The 20,332-nt window shown below is 40.6% G+C and overlaps 1 protein-coding gene across 1 annotated transcript in view; it reads left to right on the forward strand.

The window, feature by feature from the left end:
* The window catches only part of MARCHF11 (membrane associated ring-CH-type finger 11), a 127,474-nt gene extending 117,992 nt beyond the window's left edge, over positions 1-9,482 (forward strand). The window contains exon 4 of the mRNA XM_082259383.1: positions 9,072-9,482. Coding sequence (XP_082115509.1) covers positions 9,072-9,397 — 326 coding nt within the window. The 3' untranslated portion in view covers positions 9,398-9,482. The remainder of the gene's footprint in view (positions 1-9,071) is intronic.
* Positions 9,483-20,332: the final 10,850 nt, after the last annotated feature.

Genomic DNA, 20,332 nt, shown 5'->3' on the forward strand with positions numbered 1-20,332 from the left:
CATAGATAAAAAAAAACAAAAAAAAAAAACATTCTAAATACCTGTAGCACCCTCCTAGTCAGGTGCTAGGTAAAAGCATCAAATTGCTTTACTGCTTATTAGGGAGCAGAATTTCTAGTTTGCCTGTTACATGTGTCCAGGTGTGATTCACTTGGTCTGAGGGAGTGTCCCCACTGTATCCAATAGGGGAGCCTGTTGGACAGTGAAGGAAACCCAGCCAGTGACACACAGGCTTTTGTGGCAGTCTCAGTGGGAGGGCACAAGAGTGGTGAATCCTGGGATTGAACATAAAAGCCAGGGACACATGTGACACGGCGTCTTTGGTGGGAAGCAGAGTCCCAGGAGGAGGGTGACGGCTGTCAGCAAGGAAAGTAGTCACAGGCAGTCGGCCTAGTGGATCAGAGTGTGGAACTGAGCTGTGAGGTCCAGGAGAAACTGACGTTGGAGCAGTGGCAGAGGTTCCTGTGAAAAACAGTGTCCGTGAGTAACAGGGAACCTGCCAGGGGTCTGCCCAGGAAGGGGACTACTCCATGGAGGTCAGTGGACAGAAGCCAGCACACACAGGTGGGTCAGAAAGGGGGTGCCAAGTTAGACCCTGAAGAGAAGCTAAAGTACAGTTTATCAGTTAAGTCTTCACCTCAGTGGCAAAATGAAGCAGCGGCCTTGCCACATCCTCTGCAGTTAGATGTCCTCAATCTGTGCATAGTTGCTAGTTGGAGTGTCCCACTCATCCCTTCTCCCATCCCACTATAAAATAAAAACACAAAAAAAACCTCCCCTGGATTCTTCATTGACTGAGCCAAGTGTAAAGTGAGGCATTTTTTACCGACTGTTGCTATGGGTAACCCTGGGGAATCCACTTTAAGCAGCTCCTACAGGGGCAGTGCTACATACCTTTTAAGTGATTGCATTCCCTCTGCATAAGAGCTGGGGTAGGAGAAACACGTACGTGTACATAGTACAGCAGGCACATATCAGGAATATGAAGTGTTGGGGCAACAAACACTTTAAGGAGTAGGATACTAGGCACAAAAACAAGCTAAGCTTCTGGCTGGGTATCCTAGTTGCCTTTGTTGTTGCAGTAAAATCTTCTTTTTATTTTTTATTTCGATTTCAAGCCCAACTGCTATGCGGGCTGACAAGTTGGACAGTCTAGATCCTGGTAGTGCCCACAGCTTAGCCAATGAATGCCCTTGCTACATGTGGGTTCAGCTGCAACAGCTCTATCCTGACTTAGGATGGCCTGCGATTTATCTCACTAGGGATACATGACAAAGTGACTTGTTACTCTGTCTCAGTGTCTCCTACAGACTTCAAGGCTTTGTTTGCTGTTGGATGTGCCCCCATGCAGTATTTAATCCCAGGCTTCCTGTATAGAGAATTGGGGGATTCAGATAAACTTCATTTCAAAGGTTTTTCAGTTTGACCTTTTTGAGGAATCTTTTTTTTTAAAAAGTGGATAATTTCTACTGGTGATTCGGATGTCCTGACTTAATTGAGCACTGACGATTCCTGTGTAGAGGATGCACTAGTGTTTAGGAATCCCATAGATAATCACTGGGGAAAGGACCAGCTGAATTTCTATCTGTGTGTGGCCCTTCCTGTTCGACCAAAGCGTTCGTAATCCACAGGTGGTTAAAAAAAAAAACACTCCCTGCAAGGCAATGTCATAATGTGCTAGTATGCATCGCAAACTAGCACATTATGAGAGACTTACCTTAGAACGAACCCTCTCCAGCGCCGCTCTGTCACCGCTGAGAGGGCTGACATCTTCCTTCTGGGTTCGCGGCCTCTGGCTATAAGTGGCCAGGTAAGTCAATCCCACGGAAACGCGTGGGACCTGCCGTTTACCACACAGGCTTTGAAGGTCCGGCACTGTGAGTCGGACCTTCACAGCACATGCGTCGGTGGTGCCAACGGCTGCGTGCACTCTGAATATCTCTTCAACTGTGCAAGTTTAGGAGATATTCACACCACCTACAGGTAAGCCTTATTATAGGCTTACCTGTAGGTACAAGTGGTGTAACATAGTTTACTACCACTTTATTAGAACAACTTCTGTCGAATGGGCAAGCTGGAAAACGTTTGTCGACCAGCGACTGAAGCCACTTGGCTGTATCTGCTGATTAGTGTATTCTGATAACAGCGGGAGTTGCTGCTAGAAAACATTGTCCCAGCAGGAGGGAATTCCTCCATCCACCTCATATGTGTGCCTCTGGCTGAACAAAAAAAAAAATGACAGTATGCCCAGCTTAATACAGCTTTGTCTTTAAGAAAACAGACATAGCTTGGCAACAAATAGCCAGGTATATAACCGCTTATAACCACTGACCGCCAATGACAGCCAAGATCCAGCTCAAAACATAAGGGCTTCCATAGGAGATTTATCACAATGTAATGAAATGTGCAATGTCATCCTGCATTTTTAGAATAGACATTTATTTTATTTATTTGGTCTTTTGGTATTTAATCTGAATTTATTGAAATTTTTTTAAGCATATAAAATAGTTGTACAAAAATGGTACACGTGTACCATCAAAAACAAACACAATAAGAACAGACAAAAAAATAAAGCAACAAAGTGCAGACACCAAAGTGTAGAGGTGCACATGATATATGATGAACATAATACGTATTTAATAGAAACCAGTGCTATTAAGAAAAATAAAATGGACCGTGCATTACATAGCTATAACAAAGGATACTAAACCAAATAGCATCAATGGGTTTTAGGGGGGAGTGGGCACGCCACAACCCCCTAATACTAGTGAAAATTATGGTTCATAATACGTCGGTCTTTAGCTCCAGGGACGGTGCAGGTGGCATAGATTAATAATAATAAAAAAAATGTAAAGTATTGGTGCTGGGGGGGGGGGGGGATACAAAGGAATAAGGGTTGGGGACCAGCAGGATGAGAGACAGCTGCAAACAGAACAGATGGAGAGTAAACACAATAAAAGAATTAAAACAGCCAGGGGTGGAAAACCAGAGGAGACTACATACGACCTTATACCAAGTTCAGGTCCTACAATTGTCCCACAAGGAGATTTCGCATTTCAGTTGACATCCTGAGCAACTCTCAAGAGAGTCATGTTTGGTGGCATTGTTCATATGTATCCAATTTGGATGGGGTCCCAGAAGGGACTCCATCCTCTCAATGTAATTCATCTCTGCAACCCACTCAATCAGAAGGGGGACCTGTGTCGTTCGCCAGTTGTGTGGTATAACCAATCTTGCTGCTGCCACCAATCCCTAAGGAGACCTTTTTTAGTACACTCAAGGGAGCCAGGTAAGATCAAGAGAAGAATGATTTGTGGCGTGTTGGAAACAGTCACCCCTTTGACAGTGGTGTAAAGCCACAGGATCAGATTCCAGAAATCATGAATAACGGAGCATTCCCACCAGATATGTAAAATGAAACCCTTAATTGAATGGCGTTGCCAGCATATGTCTGAATCTAGGTATATTTGATGGAGCAGCGTCAGGCACTGATACCAATGGGAAAGAAGCTTAAAGTTTGTCTCGTGGGCCAGATAATGAGTAAGAGTGAACGACTTCTGCCACTCCTCTACTGTGATTTGAACATTAAGATCGGATGCCTATTTAGTTCTAAATTCCAGAAGGTCAGGATGGAGTTTAGCAAAAAGGATCTTATATACCCCTGAAAGAACACGGTTAGGTGTAGAATCTTGCAGGAGAAGAGACCCAAAAGCATCCGGATCTCTAGTAAAGGGGTCAGTTGAAAAGAAAGAAGAGAGAAAAGAGGTTTATTGTCGATGTTCCAACCAGTGCATAAGTGAAGACTGCTGTAAATCAAATTCGACAAGGGTAGAAGAGTTCCCTGATGGAGAATTTGGACCAATCGGCGATGTGACTCCTTATTCCAAGCTAGAAAGCGTGTTCGGGCCACAGGGGGAAACTGAGGATTGCCAAAAAGGGGAGTCTTGGGAAGAGAGCCCCAGTCGAGACAGAAATTTATCAGATGTGAGGAAAGGTAGGGAGTATGGTGGACCATGGGAAGATGATTCTATCCACGGGAGCGTCTGGAGGTAATTGACTGCTCAAAAAAAAAAACATTGCTTGAAATGAGGGTGGGGAAACCAGTTCACCAGCCTGGTGCTTATTATTATTACCAGCATGGTAATAATACAGATCTGGTGCTCCTACACCTCCTTTCCGGTTTAGGGAGGGATAGGATTGTTCTGTGTAGTCTCTGTCTGTTACGTTTCCAAATTAACCTTGTAAAGGAAGATTGTAGATTAGCAAAGAAAGATGGTTATAGTTTGAAAAAGATAAAAGAAACAAGATACTATGTCCATTTTTAAATCATTAATCCTCCTGAACCATGAATATAGGGCACGAACGTATGTTTCAAAGTCTTGTAATGTACGCTACATAAGAGGAAGATAATCCATCAAGTACAAGTGACTAGGATCAGAGGGGATTCTGACACCCAAGTATTTTAGCGCAGAAGAGCAGAATTGAAATGGGAAATTATTCCTAAGGGCCTGGACTTGATGTGATAAAAGGGATACAATGAGGATTTCTGATTTAGATAGATTTACAGTAAAATTCCCCAAGGCTCCGAAACATTGAAATTCAAGCAAGATCGGCGCTGTGACTCCTTATTCCAAGCTAGAAAGCGTGTTCGGGCTGCAGGGGGAAACTGACGATTACCAAACAGGGGAGTCTTGGGAAGAGAGCCCCAGTTGAGACAATGAGGATTTCTGATTTAGATAGATTTACAGTAAAATTACCCAAGGCTCCGAAACATTGAAATTCAAGCAAGATGGAGGGCATGAACACATGTGGATTAGTGACATAAAGTAGCAGATCGTCAGCATATATGGCAAGTTTTACCTCCTGTTGGTTTATTTGTATACCAATAACAGAAGGGTTTTGTCTTAGAGCTGTTGCCAAATGTTCCATTACCAGAACATACAAGAGGGGGGACAATGGAAATCCCTGACGGGTACCATTTTGGATAGAGAAGCTCGGGGGTGAGGGATTCATTATTCTGTATTCTGGCACTGGGTTTAGAATAAAGTGCTAGGATCTTTCGCAGCAGGACTGGGCCCAGCTCTGTTTGCACCAGCATTTGCTCTAGAAAATACATTTTTTAAAATGAATTCCTGCACAGTTCCAACTTCTGTTACACTTATAAATTATGCTGGGTGTCTGGGGAACAGTAGTCTCTACTTTCTTATTCTACTGCTTTGTTATCTATATATGATTTTCTGGCCAGTTTACAATTTTTAAGTCATTTCTATACACATTTATATGGTTGGACAGGTAATTCCTTATTATCCACTCGCCTTTCTTACTATTTAAGTCTCAGTTCACTAAGCTATAATTGTTTTTATTTGCATTTACAACCATTTATTTTAACAATGAAAGCTGAAAATTAGTCACGTAGGTGCAAATAATGATTATTATAGCAAAAAGCATATGTGATATGACTCAGTGAAAGCATATCTAAATTTCAAAAGCCGTTTTTATCTTCTTAAGTCAGCAACTTTCAATAACATAATACATGGTGATGCTGCTGTGCAGGTCCTTGTTCGGGCATTTCGGGTGCAAGTGCATGTAGACAGGAAGAGAGTAAAAGAAGCTAGAGGAGATCAGCAACACAGGAAGGAAAAACAAAAAAGGAAAATAGTATTTTTGGAAAAAAAAAAGAATAATTGGTATGATACACAAGGGTTGATTTGCTGAAGGCAAATAGACTTTTCACTTTGCTAGGGAAGTTGCACTTTGCAAGGGAAGAGAGGTCCGGCTGACTTCCATCATCCTATCATGTGCAAGTAAAAATTCTGCTTTTTATTTTTCTTGCAATTGGGTTTTCTACGCAAAGTTAAAGTTTTCCACATTTACTAAGCTCTGGTGAAAATTTCCTTTTAAAGCGCAACTTCCCTTAGAAAGTGAACAGCCTAGCTGCCTTTAGAAAATAAACATAACCGTGATTTAGCAAACTAAATGTTTGCTTAACCACTTAAGGACCAAGCCTATTTCTGACACTTATTGTTTACAAGTTAAAATCAGTATTTTTGCTAGAAAATTACTTAAAACCCCAAACATTATATAAATATATATATTTTTAGCAGAGACCCTAGAGCAGGGGTAATGAATTAAAATTCAAGGAGGTCCGGTCGCTAAAATTTTCATTGGCCCGAGGTCCGAATCTCAAGTCTGTGCTGACTCTGAACAAAATGTGCCCACCAGCGTGACCCTTAACATAAAATATGCCCATCAGCGTGCCCCTTAGTATAACATTTGCCCGTCAGCGTGACCCTTAACACAAAATAAGGGGCACGCTGATGGGCATATTTTATGTTAAGGGTCACGCCGATGGGCACATTTTATGTTAGGGGGCACCCTGATGGGCACATTTTATGATGGTGGGATCGCTGATGGGCAAAAAAAACGTGTAAATCAGCGTTGCTCTTAACATAAAATATGCCCATTAGAGTGCCCCATAACATAAAATATGCCCATCAGTGTGTACCACAGTATAAATATGCACATCAGCATGCCCCTTAACATAAAATATGCCCATCAGCATGACCCTTAACATAACATTTGCCCATCAGCGTGACCCTTAACACAATAAGGGGCACGCTGATGGGCATATTTTATGTTAAAGGGAACTCTGATGGGCATATTTATGTTAAGGGACACGCTGATAGGCACATTTTATGTTAAGGGGCACGCTAATGGGCATATTTTATGTTGAGCGCAACGCTGATTTACACGTTTTGTTTTGCCCATCAGCGTGCCCCCTAACATAAAATGTGCCCATCAGCGTGACCCTTAACATAAAATGTGCCCATCCGCTTGCCCCTTATTTTATGTTAAGGGTCATGCTGATGGGCATATTTTATGTTAAGGGGCATGCTGATGTGCATATTTATGCTGTGGTACACACTGATGGGCATATTTTATGTTAAGGGGCACTCTGATGGGCATATTTTATGTTAAGAGCAACGCTGATTTACACGTTTTATTTTGCCCATCAGCGATCCCACCATCATAAAATGTGCCCATCAGGGTGCCCCCTAACATAAAATGTGCCCATCAGCGTGACCCTTAACATAAAATATGCCCATCAGCGTGCCCCTTATTTTGTGTTAAGGGTCACGCTGATGGGCAAATGTTATGCTAAGGGGCACGCTGATGGGCATATTTTATGTTAAGGGTCATGCTGGTGGGCACATTTTGTTCTGCCCATCAGAGTGCCCCTAACATAAAATGTGCCCATCAGCTTGCCCCTTATTTTATGTTAAGGGTCCTGCTGATGGGCATATTTTATGTTAAGGGGCATGCTGATGTGCATATTTTTTGCTGTGGTACACACTGATGGGCATATTTTATGTTAAGGGGCACGCTGATGGGCACATTTTATGTTAAGGGTCACGCTGATGGGCAAAACAAAACGTGTAAATCAGCGTTGCGCTCAACATAAAATATGCCCATTAGCGTGCCCCTTAACATAAAATATGCCCATTAGCGTGCCCCTTAACATAAAATGTGCCCATCAGCGTGTCCCTTAACATAAAATATGCCCATCAGCGTGTCCATTAACATAAAATATGCCCATCAGAGTGCCCCTTAACATAAAATATGCCCATCAGCGTGTCCATTAACATAAAATATGCCCATCAGCGTGTCCCTTAGCATAAAATAAGGGGCACGCTGATGGGCACATTTTATGTCAAGGGAGCAATCTGATGGGCATATTTTGTTTCTTTTATGGGGCACTCTAATGAGCACAACAACACATGCCAGTCTGCACACTTCAGGGTTTTTTTTTTTTAAATTGCATTATTCTCCTCTAAAAATGTGCTCCACATACCTGGAGCCAGCTGAGTCAAAAGCCGCGAACAGGGGGGCGGGGCATGCACATAGCGTCCGCTGTGAGGGAGCCGCAGTCAGGAGCAGAGGGCGGGGCGCGCGAGTGACGTCACGCCCCTACTCGCAGCCCGACAGGACACCGCGATGTCCATTAGTCAGTTGCAGGGGGCGGGGCGCGCGCGGGACGTCACTCCCCTACTCGCGGCTCGCGCGGGACGTCACTCCCCTACTCGCGGCCCGACAGGACAACGGCTGCTAGTGAGCCGCAAGCGGTCCGGGCAGAAGCATCGCGCGGGCCGCCAATGGACCGCGGGCCGCCATTTAGTGACCGCTGCCCTAGAGAATTAAATGGAGATTGTTGTAATACATTGTGTCACACCGTATTTGCACATATTTTTTTAAAATTAAAAATAAGAAAACAGTCAAGTTAGCCCATTTTTTTCTATAATGTGAAAGATAATGTTATGCCGAGTAAATAGATACCCAACATGTCATGCTTCAAAAGTGTGCACGCTTGTGGAATGGCGACAAGCATTGGAACTTAAAAATCTCCATAGGCGACGCTTTAAAAGTTTCTACAGGTTACCAGTTTAGAGTTACAGAGGAGGTCTAGGGCTAGAATTATTGCTCTCATGGTCAATACCTCACATGTGTGATTTGAACACCGTTTACGTATGTGGGCGCGACTTGCGTATGCACTCGCTTCTGCTGGTTGACAGGTACCTGCTACCACTTCAGGGTAAAATTGCCGATCGGCGATCTACGACATTTCTGGCCACTCCTGCTTCCCCTGCTGCCTTCTGGGACACACACAGGTCCCAGAAGACGGCAGGACCATTCAGAAAGCGCAGCACAACTTGCGCATGTGCAGTGGGCTTTAAGGCTTTACTTCCTGTTTCCCTTACTACAGATGCCAGTGCCTGCACCCAAAGCCGATTGAAGAATTGGCTTGGGGTGAGGACATTAGGGGATCCCTGGACAGGTAAGTGTCCTTATAATAAAAGACAGCAGCTACACTATTTGTAGCTGCTGACTTTTCATTTTTTCTGAAGGAGCCTGGAGCTCCTCTTTAAGGTCTAAAGATTTACTTTAGTGAATAGATCCTTTTGTTATTTATATATCCTTTCTATGTATTATTATTAATTTGAAGCCATCAGCCATCATCAAAAAATAAAGTATTGTTCTTGAATCATTATAACATATGTTTTCTATGATTATAGGTCTAATTATTCATGAAGGAGCTGCTGTGTATAAGGTTTTCCGGCGGTGGAGGGCGGTGAACTTGCACTGGGATGTACTAAACTATGACAAAGCAACGGACATAGAAGAAAGCAGTCGTGCAGTGCCTTCAAGCCGTAGGACATTATGGTTGCCATTGACTGCATTCCGCTCCCGGACATTGGTTCACCCAACACAGTTAAGCTCTCCCCGATTGCAGTGTGGATATGTATTGCTACATTTGTTCAGTCGGATGAGAACTCCTCCAGAAGAGTCCATAGAGGACAGTAATTCCGGTGAGGTTGTAATGAGAGTGACTTCGGTATGAGGAGGGCGAAGGGCTCTTCTAAAAAGATAAAAAAACATTCCTCAACGTGTGGACAGTATTTTTGAATGTTGGTGCAATGAACCCAAAGCACTTTTAAAGTATTTAAATATAAATATATATATATATATATATAAAACATTTTTTAACTTAAGTCTTTTTTATAGAAGCTGTTATATTAAAATACAGTTTTCAGAAACAAAATATTGTTTGCTGTCTTTTAGTTTGTGTATATTTTTTAACCACTTCAATACCAGACACCTTTACCCCCTTCCTGCCCAGGCCAATTTTCAACTTTTAGCTCTGTCACACTTTAAATGATAATTGATCAGTCATGCAACACTGTTCCTATATGACGTTTTTTATCTTTTTTTTTTTTTTCATTCAAATAGGGCTTTCGTTTGGTGGTATTTAATCACTTCTGTGTTTTTTATTTTTTGATAAATAAACGAAAAAAGACCGAAAGTTTTGAAAAAAAAAAACCTTGTTTTTCTTCATTTCTGTTATAACATTTTGCAAATAAATATCCATTCTCATTAATTTAGGCCAACATGTATACTGTTATATTTCTATGGTGAAATTAACCCAAATCAGAGTATACTAGTCTGTAGGAAAGTTATCCACAAACTATGATATATACAGTATATTTGAAAGTCTTATTTCTTGAGGTCCAAAAATGCCAAGGCAGTACAAATATCCCCCAAATTACCCCTTTTTGGAAAGTAGACAGTCCAGGGTATTTACTAAGAGGCATGGTGAGTTTTTGAAGTTGTAATTTTTTTGGCACAATTTTTTGGAAAACTAAGAAAATAAAAAAAAATGTTCTTTTTTTCACAATTTTTTTAACCACTTAAGCCCCGGAGGATTTGGCTGCTAAAAGACCAGGGGGTTTTTTGCGATTTTTTACTGCGTGACTTTAACGGACAATTGCGCGGTCGTGCGACGCTGTACCTAAACGAATTTGACGTCCTTTTTTTCCCACAAACAGAGCTTTCTTTTGGTGCTATTTGATCACCTGTGCGATTTTTTGATCATGCGCTATAAACAGAAAAAGAGCATAAATTTTGCAAAAATAACAATATTTTTCACATTTTTTTATATTAAATTCCCCCCCCCCAAAAAAAGTAAAAATCAAAATTTTTTAACATTTTCGGCCAATTTGTTTTATGCTACATATGTTTGGTAAAAAAAAATCACAAAAAGCGTATTTTGATTGGTTTGCGCAAAAGTTATCGCGTTTACTAACAAAGGGAAAGATTTTTGTCATTTTTGGTGTTTTTTTTTAACGCGTAATGGCGGCGATCTGCGATTTTTTTTCGGTACTGCGACCTTACGGCGGACAGATCGGACCCTTGACTGACATTTTTGACACTTTTGGGGTTACCAGTGACATTACTGCAGTAATCAGTGCTATACATATGCACTATTGCTGCAAAAATGACACTGGGAGGGAAGGGGTTAACTTTATTGGACAGGGAGGGGTTAAGTGTGTCCTAGGGGCGTGCTTCTAACTGTATAGGGACATTGCTATTGGTGTAAAAACAAAGATCAACGGTCCTACATAGTAGAACCGTCTGATCTTCATTTTAACACCAGGGAGAATGACGGGCGGCTTGTTTACATAAGCCGCTCCGCCTTTCTCCCTTCACTGGAGCGATCGTAGTGTGACCGGCGGACATCGGGTCCGCCGGTCACAGGCACTGACTTGTCAATGAACGAGCTGCGGCGGGCGCGCGCCTCGGCGGGCACGCGCCCGTCCGCAATTGGCTCTCAAGTCAGTGACAGGCGAGTGACGTATCCATACGTCACTCTGCCTGGCCGGGGCTGACCGCCGCAGTATATAGTCGTGCGGCGGTCGGCAACCGGTTAATACTCTTTACATACTGTCCCCAGTGCAGTATAGCGTCATCATATAACTGGTGTGGTGGTGATCAGGGACACTGACTGGTGACGGTATGTAAAAAATAAAAAAATAAAAATAATATTTTTTTCAATTTATTAAAATATTTTTTCTATTTCATAACTTTTTTCCTTTTTTATTATTATTATTATTATTATTATTATTATTTTTTTTTTATATATAGTGACCAGACCAATACAAAGTTATCATACTAACACTGTACTACTCTGAGGAGGTGATCAGGATTTTTTTTTACACACTATGATTGCTTCTAACTTTGAATTTTATAGTTATAAGCAACCATTTTTTCAGAATTAAAGCTATTCAGTACTTGACTGGCCACGGCTAATTAAATGTTACAGATAGACTGTGATTGGCCGTGTCTGTAACATTATGTGATCACCGTGACTAATCACTGAGTTCATCACAATAGTACACAATGAAATGCATGAATCAAAGCCTTTTATTGTGTACAGTTGTCATGCAATCTACTGTGATCGGCCACAGCGATCACATGGTACCGGCAGTGGGTCGATACAGTAATCTGTCATTGGTTGTGTCCGGAGGACACAGAGGGTGATAGATCGCAATGAAGCGTTGCTCATGGAGCGCACATGAGGTGCGATCCTCGGAGGACGTCATGTGACGTCCTCCAACGGAATAACAGGACTCCCGCTCAGCCGTCATTTGACAATAGGGAACTAATGAACATGGGAATCTTTACAAAAGCAAAGATGAAAATTCTGATTCAGGTTATACCTAAAGCAGTATTAAACCCAAAAGCATTAATTTATTATGTTGCATCTAGCCAATTCATAGATGTAATATCTGTAGTTTTATTTGTTTAGGCTTCCTTTCCTTTATTTTCTTCTGGTGATCCAGCCAATAAGGCTGGCCATATATTATACAATTTTCATGTACAATTTTTCTTTAGATTTACCAAAACCATATAATATGAGGTCAAACCTAAACACTTTCAATTCGATTGCCTTCAACCTACACAGTTGAAGGTAAATTTTAAGGAAATTGAATAAGAAAATTGTGTAATGTATGGCCAGCTTAAAGTGATTGTAAATGATCTCCTTGTAAAACAACCCATTCAGTTTAAAATAGAAATGGAAGACAAAACATTTTTGTATAGATATAAAAAACATTATACAGTAAATAAATTTTTTTACTTTTTATAAGTGATCACATTCCTTCTGTTCTCAGCTGGGGAGAGGAGAAGCAGTAGCACACTAAGCTTTGCAGTAAATGGCTGTGCAGCGGGGGCGTGTTGGAACAAGTCTGATCTTTAGAGGAGAGAAGGCTGAGTTCCCAGCATAGCTAGAGAACTGACCACACTGTGCTGTCCTGCTTAGTGTGGTCAGTTTTAATACTGGCAGGAACACCGGGGATTTCACACAAGGGATGCAATACTAAAAGAACAGGATACTTTCTCATACGAGAACATGGTACAGCAGGCACATATCAGAAATATGAAGTGTTGGGGTAACAAACGCGTCTGCGACTTGAGTCTACAAGTCTGCGGTTTTTCAACAGAACAAACTCTCTTCCAGATATATCATTAACAGGGATGGGACAAACCATTTACCACTGACAGGGGTGCTTACAATGATTAGCTTTTTTTTTTTTAAACCTTTATCCCAAAAAGAAAAAAAAAACAGTTTGCTGTAACTAATTACAAAGTATTAACTGGAGTTTGGCTTCAACTTGTTGGTGTATTTATATCTACCCCCTAACCCTCATCCCTTTCGACCATCCAGACTGAGAAGGCTTCATCCAAAGTGGGGGCACTCTAATGCGAGAGGTATCGCTGGCCAGATCACCAGGTAAAAGCAGAGGAATAAAAAGAAAAGAAAAGATAACGAATGCAGCCACCACATCTAATGATTGATAAGCTGCAGTGTGTTTCATTTTTTGTTTTGGGTTTAATACCACCTTAAATGATAATGCTTTTATCAAGAAATTATACACTTTTTCATTGCTGACATTATTATACTTAGCCATCTTAATCTGACAATGCATTAAAATGAAATCACCTTTTAAAATGCCATCCAAAAATAAAAATGTAACCTTGGTGGTAGCCAATTTGGGAATATTATATTTCAAACAGTCCTACTGTGGCAGCCTTGCTCTCATGCTGTCCATTCCAGTTAATCTTCTAAACCTATGGTAGCCATAGACAGAAAGCTCTGTTACAGAGAATGATGGGCGGTATGAGACTTGCCTGTCAGCCTATTAGTTGCCTGTCTATGGCACCCACTGCTTTTTTACTTTACAACTTAAAGGAAGTGTGTTAAGCACCGTGAAAGGGTTCCTCCCTTTTCTTTTGTGGAGAATAAAAAATCATTATCTATTGCTGAAACTTTCCTGCATCTCAGAATATATCTGTATAATTATGTCTTCCAGTGTACTTTACCAAAATCATTGATCTCGCTGTATGTGGCCTGGTTGTCAAAGTCAAATGCAACAGATCTGAGCAATTATTTACACTTTAGGTGATATCGCTTACTGTTTCAACTGCATGGGTTATTGGGATTATGTGTTGACTTCGACAGGAAATCTTGCAGCATTCACTTACAAGTAGTAGGGGCAGAGAAAGAAAAGACCGGAGGGGGAACATGACAGTAGAGATATAAAATTATATATTACCTTGACTTCTCAAAGATTTACACCCTTTCATGACCAGGCCATTTTTTTCTATACAGCACTGCGTTACTTTACTTGACAATCGCGCGGTCATGCAACTTTGTTCATAAATGAAACTTATTTAATGGTTTTCCCACAAATAGAGCTTTGTTTTGGAGGTATTTAACACCCAAAAGGGGAACCTCTGCTTGTTTGCTTCCTCCCCCCTCCAGTGCCACATTTGGCACCTTTCGGGGGGGGGAGGACGGGGGGGGGGGTTTGACAGGTATACATGTTCGCTTCCAGGAGACCTTGCTGCAGCGAGACTCCTCTGAAGTTCGGCCCCCCTCCTCTTTCCCCCACTGCCGGGCCAGTTAGAAAGCACAGCATGCTTTGTGCATGCACAGTAGGGAACTTTCTGTAAAGCCGAAAGGCTTCACTGCCGATTTCCAGTACCACGAATGGCGGCGGCAGCACCTGAGCCATCGGAATATTGACTGGGGTGCCGACATCGTGGAATGCCTGGACAGGTAAGTGTCTTAATTTTAAAAACCAGCAACTACAGTATTTGTAGCTGCTGACTTTTAATTTATTTTGCGGGGGGGGGGGGGGGGCGGGACTACTCTTTAAATAACCACTGGGTTTTTTTATTTTTTGCGCTATAAACCAAAAAAGACAAACAATTTTGAAGACAATTTTTTTTACTTTCTGCTATAAAACATATCCATGTAAATAATTTTAAAAAATCAACATTCTTCATGAATTTAGGCCAATATGCATTCTGCTACATATTTTTGGTAAAGAAAAATCCCAATAAGTGTATATTGATTAGTTTGCACAAAAGTTGTAGCCTCTACAAAGTATAGGGTTTGAATTTTGTTTGAGTTTTTTTCCTTCTTGGCAGTATTACCCACATCATTGTAGTTCAGCTGATACAGTTCATCTTTAATTTTAGCATTTGCAAGTAAGATATCCCCTTTTGTGATGGCGCAACTGTCATCTTGGAAGATCACTACATTGCCTTGTTTTGTAAGCTTCTTCACCGAAAAAAGATTTGTTTTAAGAGCAGGGACATAGAGGACATTTTTCCCCAGGTATCTTTCTGGTGACACTCTGGGAAATAGCACAGTAAAGAAAACGATCTTCAATTCCTTCTGATTTCATTATTTGACCATTAGCTCTGGTGTTTTTTTTCTGTTTTACTCTGGTAAAGGATATTCTGTCATTTGTCATGTGACTCTTAGATCCTGAATTAACACACCATGCCTGCAAAGATGAGGTGCAACTTTTGGATTGGAAAATATATTCATTATTTGAAGCAAAATCTGTTTCTTCCTTCATACTTTTGGCCTTTTGTAGTTTAGATTGTTTTTGCATTCTCTCTTTTCAGATTTTGCAATCTGCTTTTAAATAAACTTGTCTTTGCACACAAAACATTCACTTGTTTTCTTCTTTTATATAAATTGTAGCTGCACTGGGTTTGATAAATGAAAGTGAATAATACCAAATATATTAAATTAAAAGTGAATACATACGTGCAATAGTGCAATAAAGTGAAATCAAACAAATATATATCAAACACATATAACTCAGCTATAGAGGCCAAGTATATAGACAATACAGCCTGATATAGTAAAGTGCACAGATAAAAAAAAAGGGAGATAAACACTGATTAACCTAAATAAAGAAAATAAATGTCCCAAAATTAAGGCGACAACGGTGTGGGAAAAATTGTAAAGTCCTCCACCACAGCAGTATTCAGTATATTCCTCCGCAGTGCGTCCGTTAGTGTGGCATGCCAATATGCTTACCAGATGATGGTAAAGGATGCACAAATCAGCTCAATCTCTAGTCCAATCTCTGGGTCCAAGATGACAGGCTAATACGGTGTAACCACGGATCAACACTGAGTGGGAGTACAGCCTTAAATCGTACTCAAACAGAAGGGGGCATGAGCAGTGTCCACCAAGGAATGTTTTAGGATAGAAGTAGAATTCCTCAGCTATGCTGGCCAATTGCTAAGCCTAGATGTTCATATCATGAGTTTTCACATTTCTTGTTGCATGTTACTGTTTTTATTCCTATTTTTCATCTGTAAAGCAGACTCTGCAACAGAAGCACTGTCACTATTAATACTTTCTGTTTTATGCTTATAGTCATCCACAAGATTGCCCTTAACATATTCCAAAGTCAGTTCATCATCTGAACGTGCAAGTGCTGTAACAAGCGTTTCATAACTTTCTTTAAAACCACCTAATAATAGTGCAGCGACATAAAAATCTTTTATTTCTTCTCCTATACCTCTCAGGTGTCCAACCATTTCCAAGGTGTGCATTATTTAATCCTGCATATCCTGGATTTTTATCTGCTTGGTTTGGTATACATTTCTAATCAAATACAGTTTATTGCTGAGATTAGCTCTTTCATGTCCCTTTTGTAATCTTTCCCACAATTCTGTAGCAGTTTCACACTTACATATACAGTAAGTATGATTTGATCATCTTCTTTGCTAAGAGATTGTCCTCTGAGCTTTTGGATCTCTCTCTATCCACTCATCTGAAGGGTGTTCTGGCCTGACTTAATTTATACATTTTCACGTACCTAGTCTTATTAGCAGCATTTTATCTTGATTTTCTAAGACTGGTAGTCCTGGTTTGTCAGTCTTGCAAATGAAACTTTTGTTGTAGCTGGTCATTTTCTTATTATTTTGCAATCTTATTTCTGTTGCTGTGTCTGCACGTATTTTTTGTAGCAGGCTAAGTCTGGTAGTCTGGGTTTTCAGCTTTTCTCTGGGTGGCTGCCTGGGCTTTGCCTGGGCACATAATCTGTTAAAAATACTGTATACAGTATAGCTCTACAGAACAAACAGACAGTGCATAGTCCACATGGGCTTTGCTGCCTAACTGCAGACAGGAAACTATTTATAAACTATTATAGAGAAAAGATATAGAGCATACCTTAGATGCAGCTACAAACCTATAAACACTGACATCTACTGGTTGAAGAATATATCTCCACTAAATATTGATGTACAGTAGTTGCTGCACAAAATACAATTATGTATTACAACAATTTAATATTTAGCTATTTGCCTAAAGTTTTTGGGTGGAGGGCAGAGAGAGAAATCCTCAGTTTGAATTAAGGTCTATATATGCTGTTTAATTAATATCTTCTTATAATTTTACACAGATGTTTCGTTAACTTTTCAAAACTTTTGCCTACGTAAAAATAAAAAGCATCATCAAAGTAAATCTATCACCCTAGTAAAAAAAAAATAATAATAATAATAATAAACAAAAGCCACACTGTAAAATAGGACATATAATACTTAATTTTACTGTTGGTGGTGAGTTAAAACCTAAAGAGAACTGAACGCCACTGCTATCCAACACTTCCATGTGTGATGAATAGCATGTTTACTGCACACAAATGTCAGATAGCATCAACACCCAGAGCTGTTCAAGATCTCATTCACTACATGCCCGAATAAGTATTAAACCTTTTATTTTTCATGGTGGCTAAGTTTTACCGTTTTTACTATGGTAACATGGATTTTCTTTGGAGTAGAACTTTGACTGAACTATAAGTTTTTAAATATTTACATATTCTAAACGAGCAGTCAATAGGCTTTAAAACAAGTCCTCTCTGAGTTCTGTAGCTGCAGGCATTGTGGAGTAATGCATCCTCAACGTTTACCCAAAAACAATAATTTGCAATTACTTGGTATTACTCCGCACCACTAGCAGAGACTTGGCAGCCTTCCAGCCTTCTAACCTCTAACATAAATACAGAGCACAGAAAGTATAGCTGAGTGCTGAGACCCAGCTTAAATGTTTCTTTCGTGAATTTTTAGGATGAACTACTCCATAATGTCTTCAGCTACAGAGGTTAGTGAGTGCCTGTTTAAAATTGTATTTACTAATGAGAATATGTAAATATTAAAATGTCCATAGGCTGGACACAGTTATATTTTGAGTCATGTTATGCATTCATGCAAAAATCATTTCATGTTTTTTTTAAGTACTGGTAGTTTAATTGTTTTTGATTGAGATTAGAAGTGCTAGCACATAGTTTGGGTCTGTTACACAATGTTGTTGTCTTCATATGTTTCAGGTACTAGTAGCTAAAGAAAGAGATGCTTATGAAAGCATGCAGTAATAAGAGCCCTGGTAGAAACCCCCCATTGATGTTATGTTTATTCAAAAGGCTAATTTTACAAAACTAAACCATCGTGATTAGGATCCGTATTTCATAAAGCCCCATTCCATGTTCCATATTTTTTTTTTTTTAAGCCCATCTTCCCACCCACCTCCAACCAGTTCTATTAGTTGTTTTTCCCCTACCTTGTAAAGCAAGATATACTCACCTAAGTCCCCGATCAAGGTCAGACACAGCCTCTGTTTTCTGGTGGGAAGAATGACATATCTGCATCATTGTGTGAACAAGGCCTAAAGGACCAATAAATCTAAACTACAAATTACTCTAATTTATGTAAAAAGAGGTACTATTAAAATTAACAAAAGTTGTAAGTTAAAGTTTCCTTTTCTCAAAACATGAGTGCATCTGAATAGGTTTGGTTCGCAAACTAAGAAAAATCTTGCCTGAAGTTTGCAAACTTTGTGGCGACTGGCATTCAAGTCTATAGGGGGTGTAATATAGGGGGAGCCTGAGACAGCTGCATGTTGTAAGAGGTGCAAATAGGCAAAACAAAGCAGCTTCCTTCAACAAAAACATAAAAACAAGCAGTCCCCACAAAAGCAAAGATTTGGCTCCCTGCCAGCATAAACCCTGTACCATACAGGGTGTGACAGAAGTCACTTTGGCTGGGGGGCTCGTGGAACCCAGATTACTTGATAGGTCAGGAAACTCCTTGTCCAGCTTCCCCGACCCCTCTTATTTGTAAGTCACCCAGTGTCTATTAGGCGCACAGGGTGACCAAGAACCCCAGTTGGGTCTGCACTAATCAGACTCGCTGTACAACCACACCGCATTTTGTGTTACCCCAGTTATCCTGGGTTCTATATGTGTGGTTTGTGTTGAAAGAGTGAAGGGCCTCTTTCACTTGGGAGAATAATATTTCTGGACAATGTCCCTCAAGAGATATATAGAGATAGACAATTTGACTTTTCAGATTGCTAGAATATTTCAGGAGTGTCTCACAGACCCTTGCTAGATAGTGAGATGGGTGGGGTTTGTTATTGTTAATTACCTATATTCCATTGTTCTATTGTTTCGGTCTGCCTTAAAATCAACCTATTATGGGATGTACAGTATATGTGTATGTGGATTGGCTGCTAAGGGGGAGGGGGGGTTGTCCCACAGTGTATATCTCTTTGTGCCTGTTTTTGAATAAACAGTTTTTTTCTGGTACTGTCTAGTTTTTGGGGTAACTATAGCCAGATTCACGGATCTCGTGTTCCAGAGCTTAGGAAGCAGCTTCTTGGCGGAGATACCCAGTCAGGGTGTTCGGAGTCTGTCACACAGGGTTTAAAGTTCCCACCTGCCTCAGAGTCTGAATAAGGGCCACAGGAGCTCAGCAACAAAGCAGTCCAAAATCCTCACACAACTGTATCCGACTCTACTCAACACCTGCTAACTGCTTCCTCTCCCACAAGCAGGTTAACCCTGTAAGGACCAACGTCCCTGTAATCAGGTTTGGAGGCTCTCTCTGAGCCTGCAAATTCTGGGTCCCATTTGAAGACCCAACAATCCTGGGAAAACTGTAAATTAGCTTTCACCCCAGAACCCCTCACCCTGCGTGGGTGAGAATCCCTGAACAGTGCTTCTTTTTATCCCCGCAAACAGTATAATGGAGACACATATCTCCCATCCAGGGCCTATCCCTGGTGTCATGTACAGTAGCTAATCTTGGTATTTAATTCTGCACATTTGTAGGGATAAATAAGCAAGCTATTGTAAAACAAAAGGCATAGGAAGCCAGGCGCTGCCGAGGGGGATATATACCAAATCTAATGAAAAATAAATATTTTGATTAAAATATTTAATAAAAAAAAGGTATTCGCTGTGAACCTGTGGTTGCCGCAAACTTGAACCTCATCACTTTTGACAGTTTTCTGGGTTGTGTTTTTAGGGTGGGGACTTACCAGTGGCACTTTGTTGCTTCTCTATAGGAATACCACTTTTATCTTAAATAACCTAAATTCTTAAATTTTGAATCTCTACCCGTGAATGTTGATCAAAGCTGTTTTATGTAAAACTGCTTGTAATTTACTTTTTACTGATTCCTCTGGTCTTGCAAACAAACAAATGTTGTTTCTCTATTCAGCCAAGAAAGGAATAATGTTGCTGTGCATTTGTCGGGAGTTGTGAAAATGAAATCTGAACACATAAAAACCTTCATCTGGTTTGCTGGTTTCAATTTATTTCTGTGGTGCATGATGTCACTT

This window comes from Pelophylax lessonae, assembly GCF_965119305.1.
Source record: "Pelophylax lessonae genome assembly, chromosome: 5".
In the NCBI taxonomy this organism is placed as follows: domain Eukaryota; kingdom Metazoa; phylum Chordata; class Amphibia; order Anura; family Ranidae; genus Pelophylax; species Pelophylax lessonae.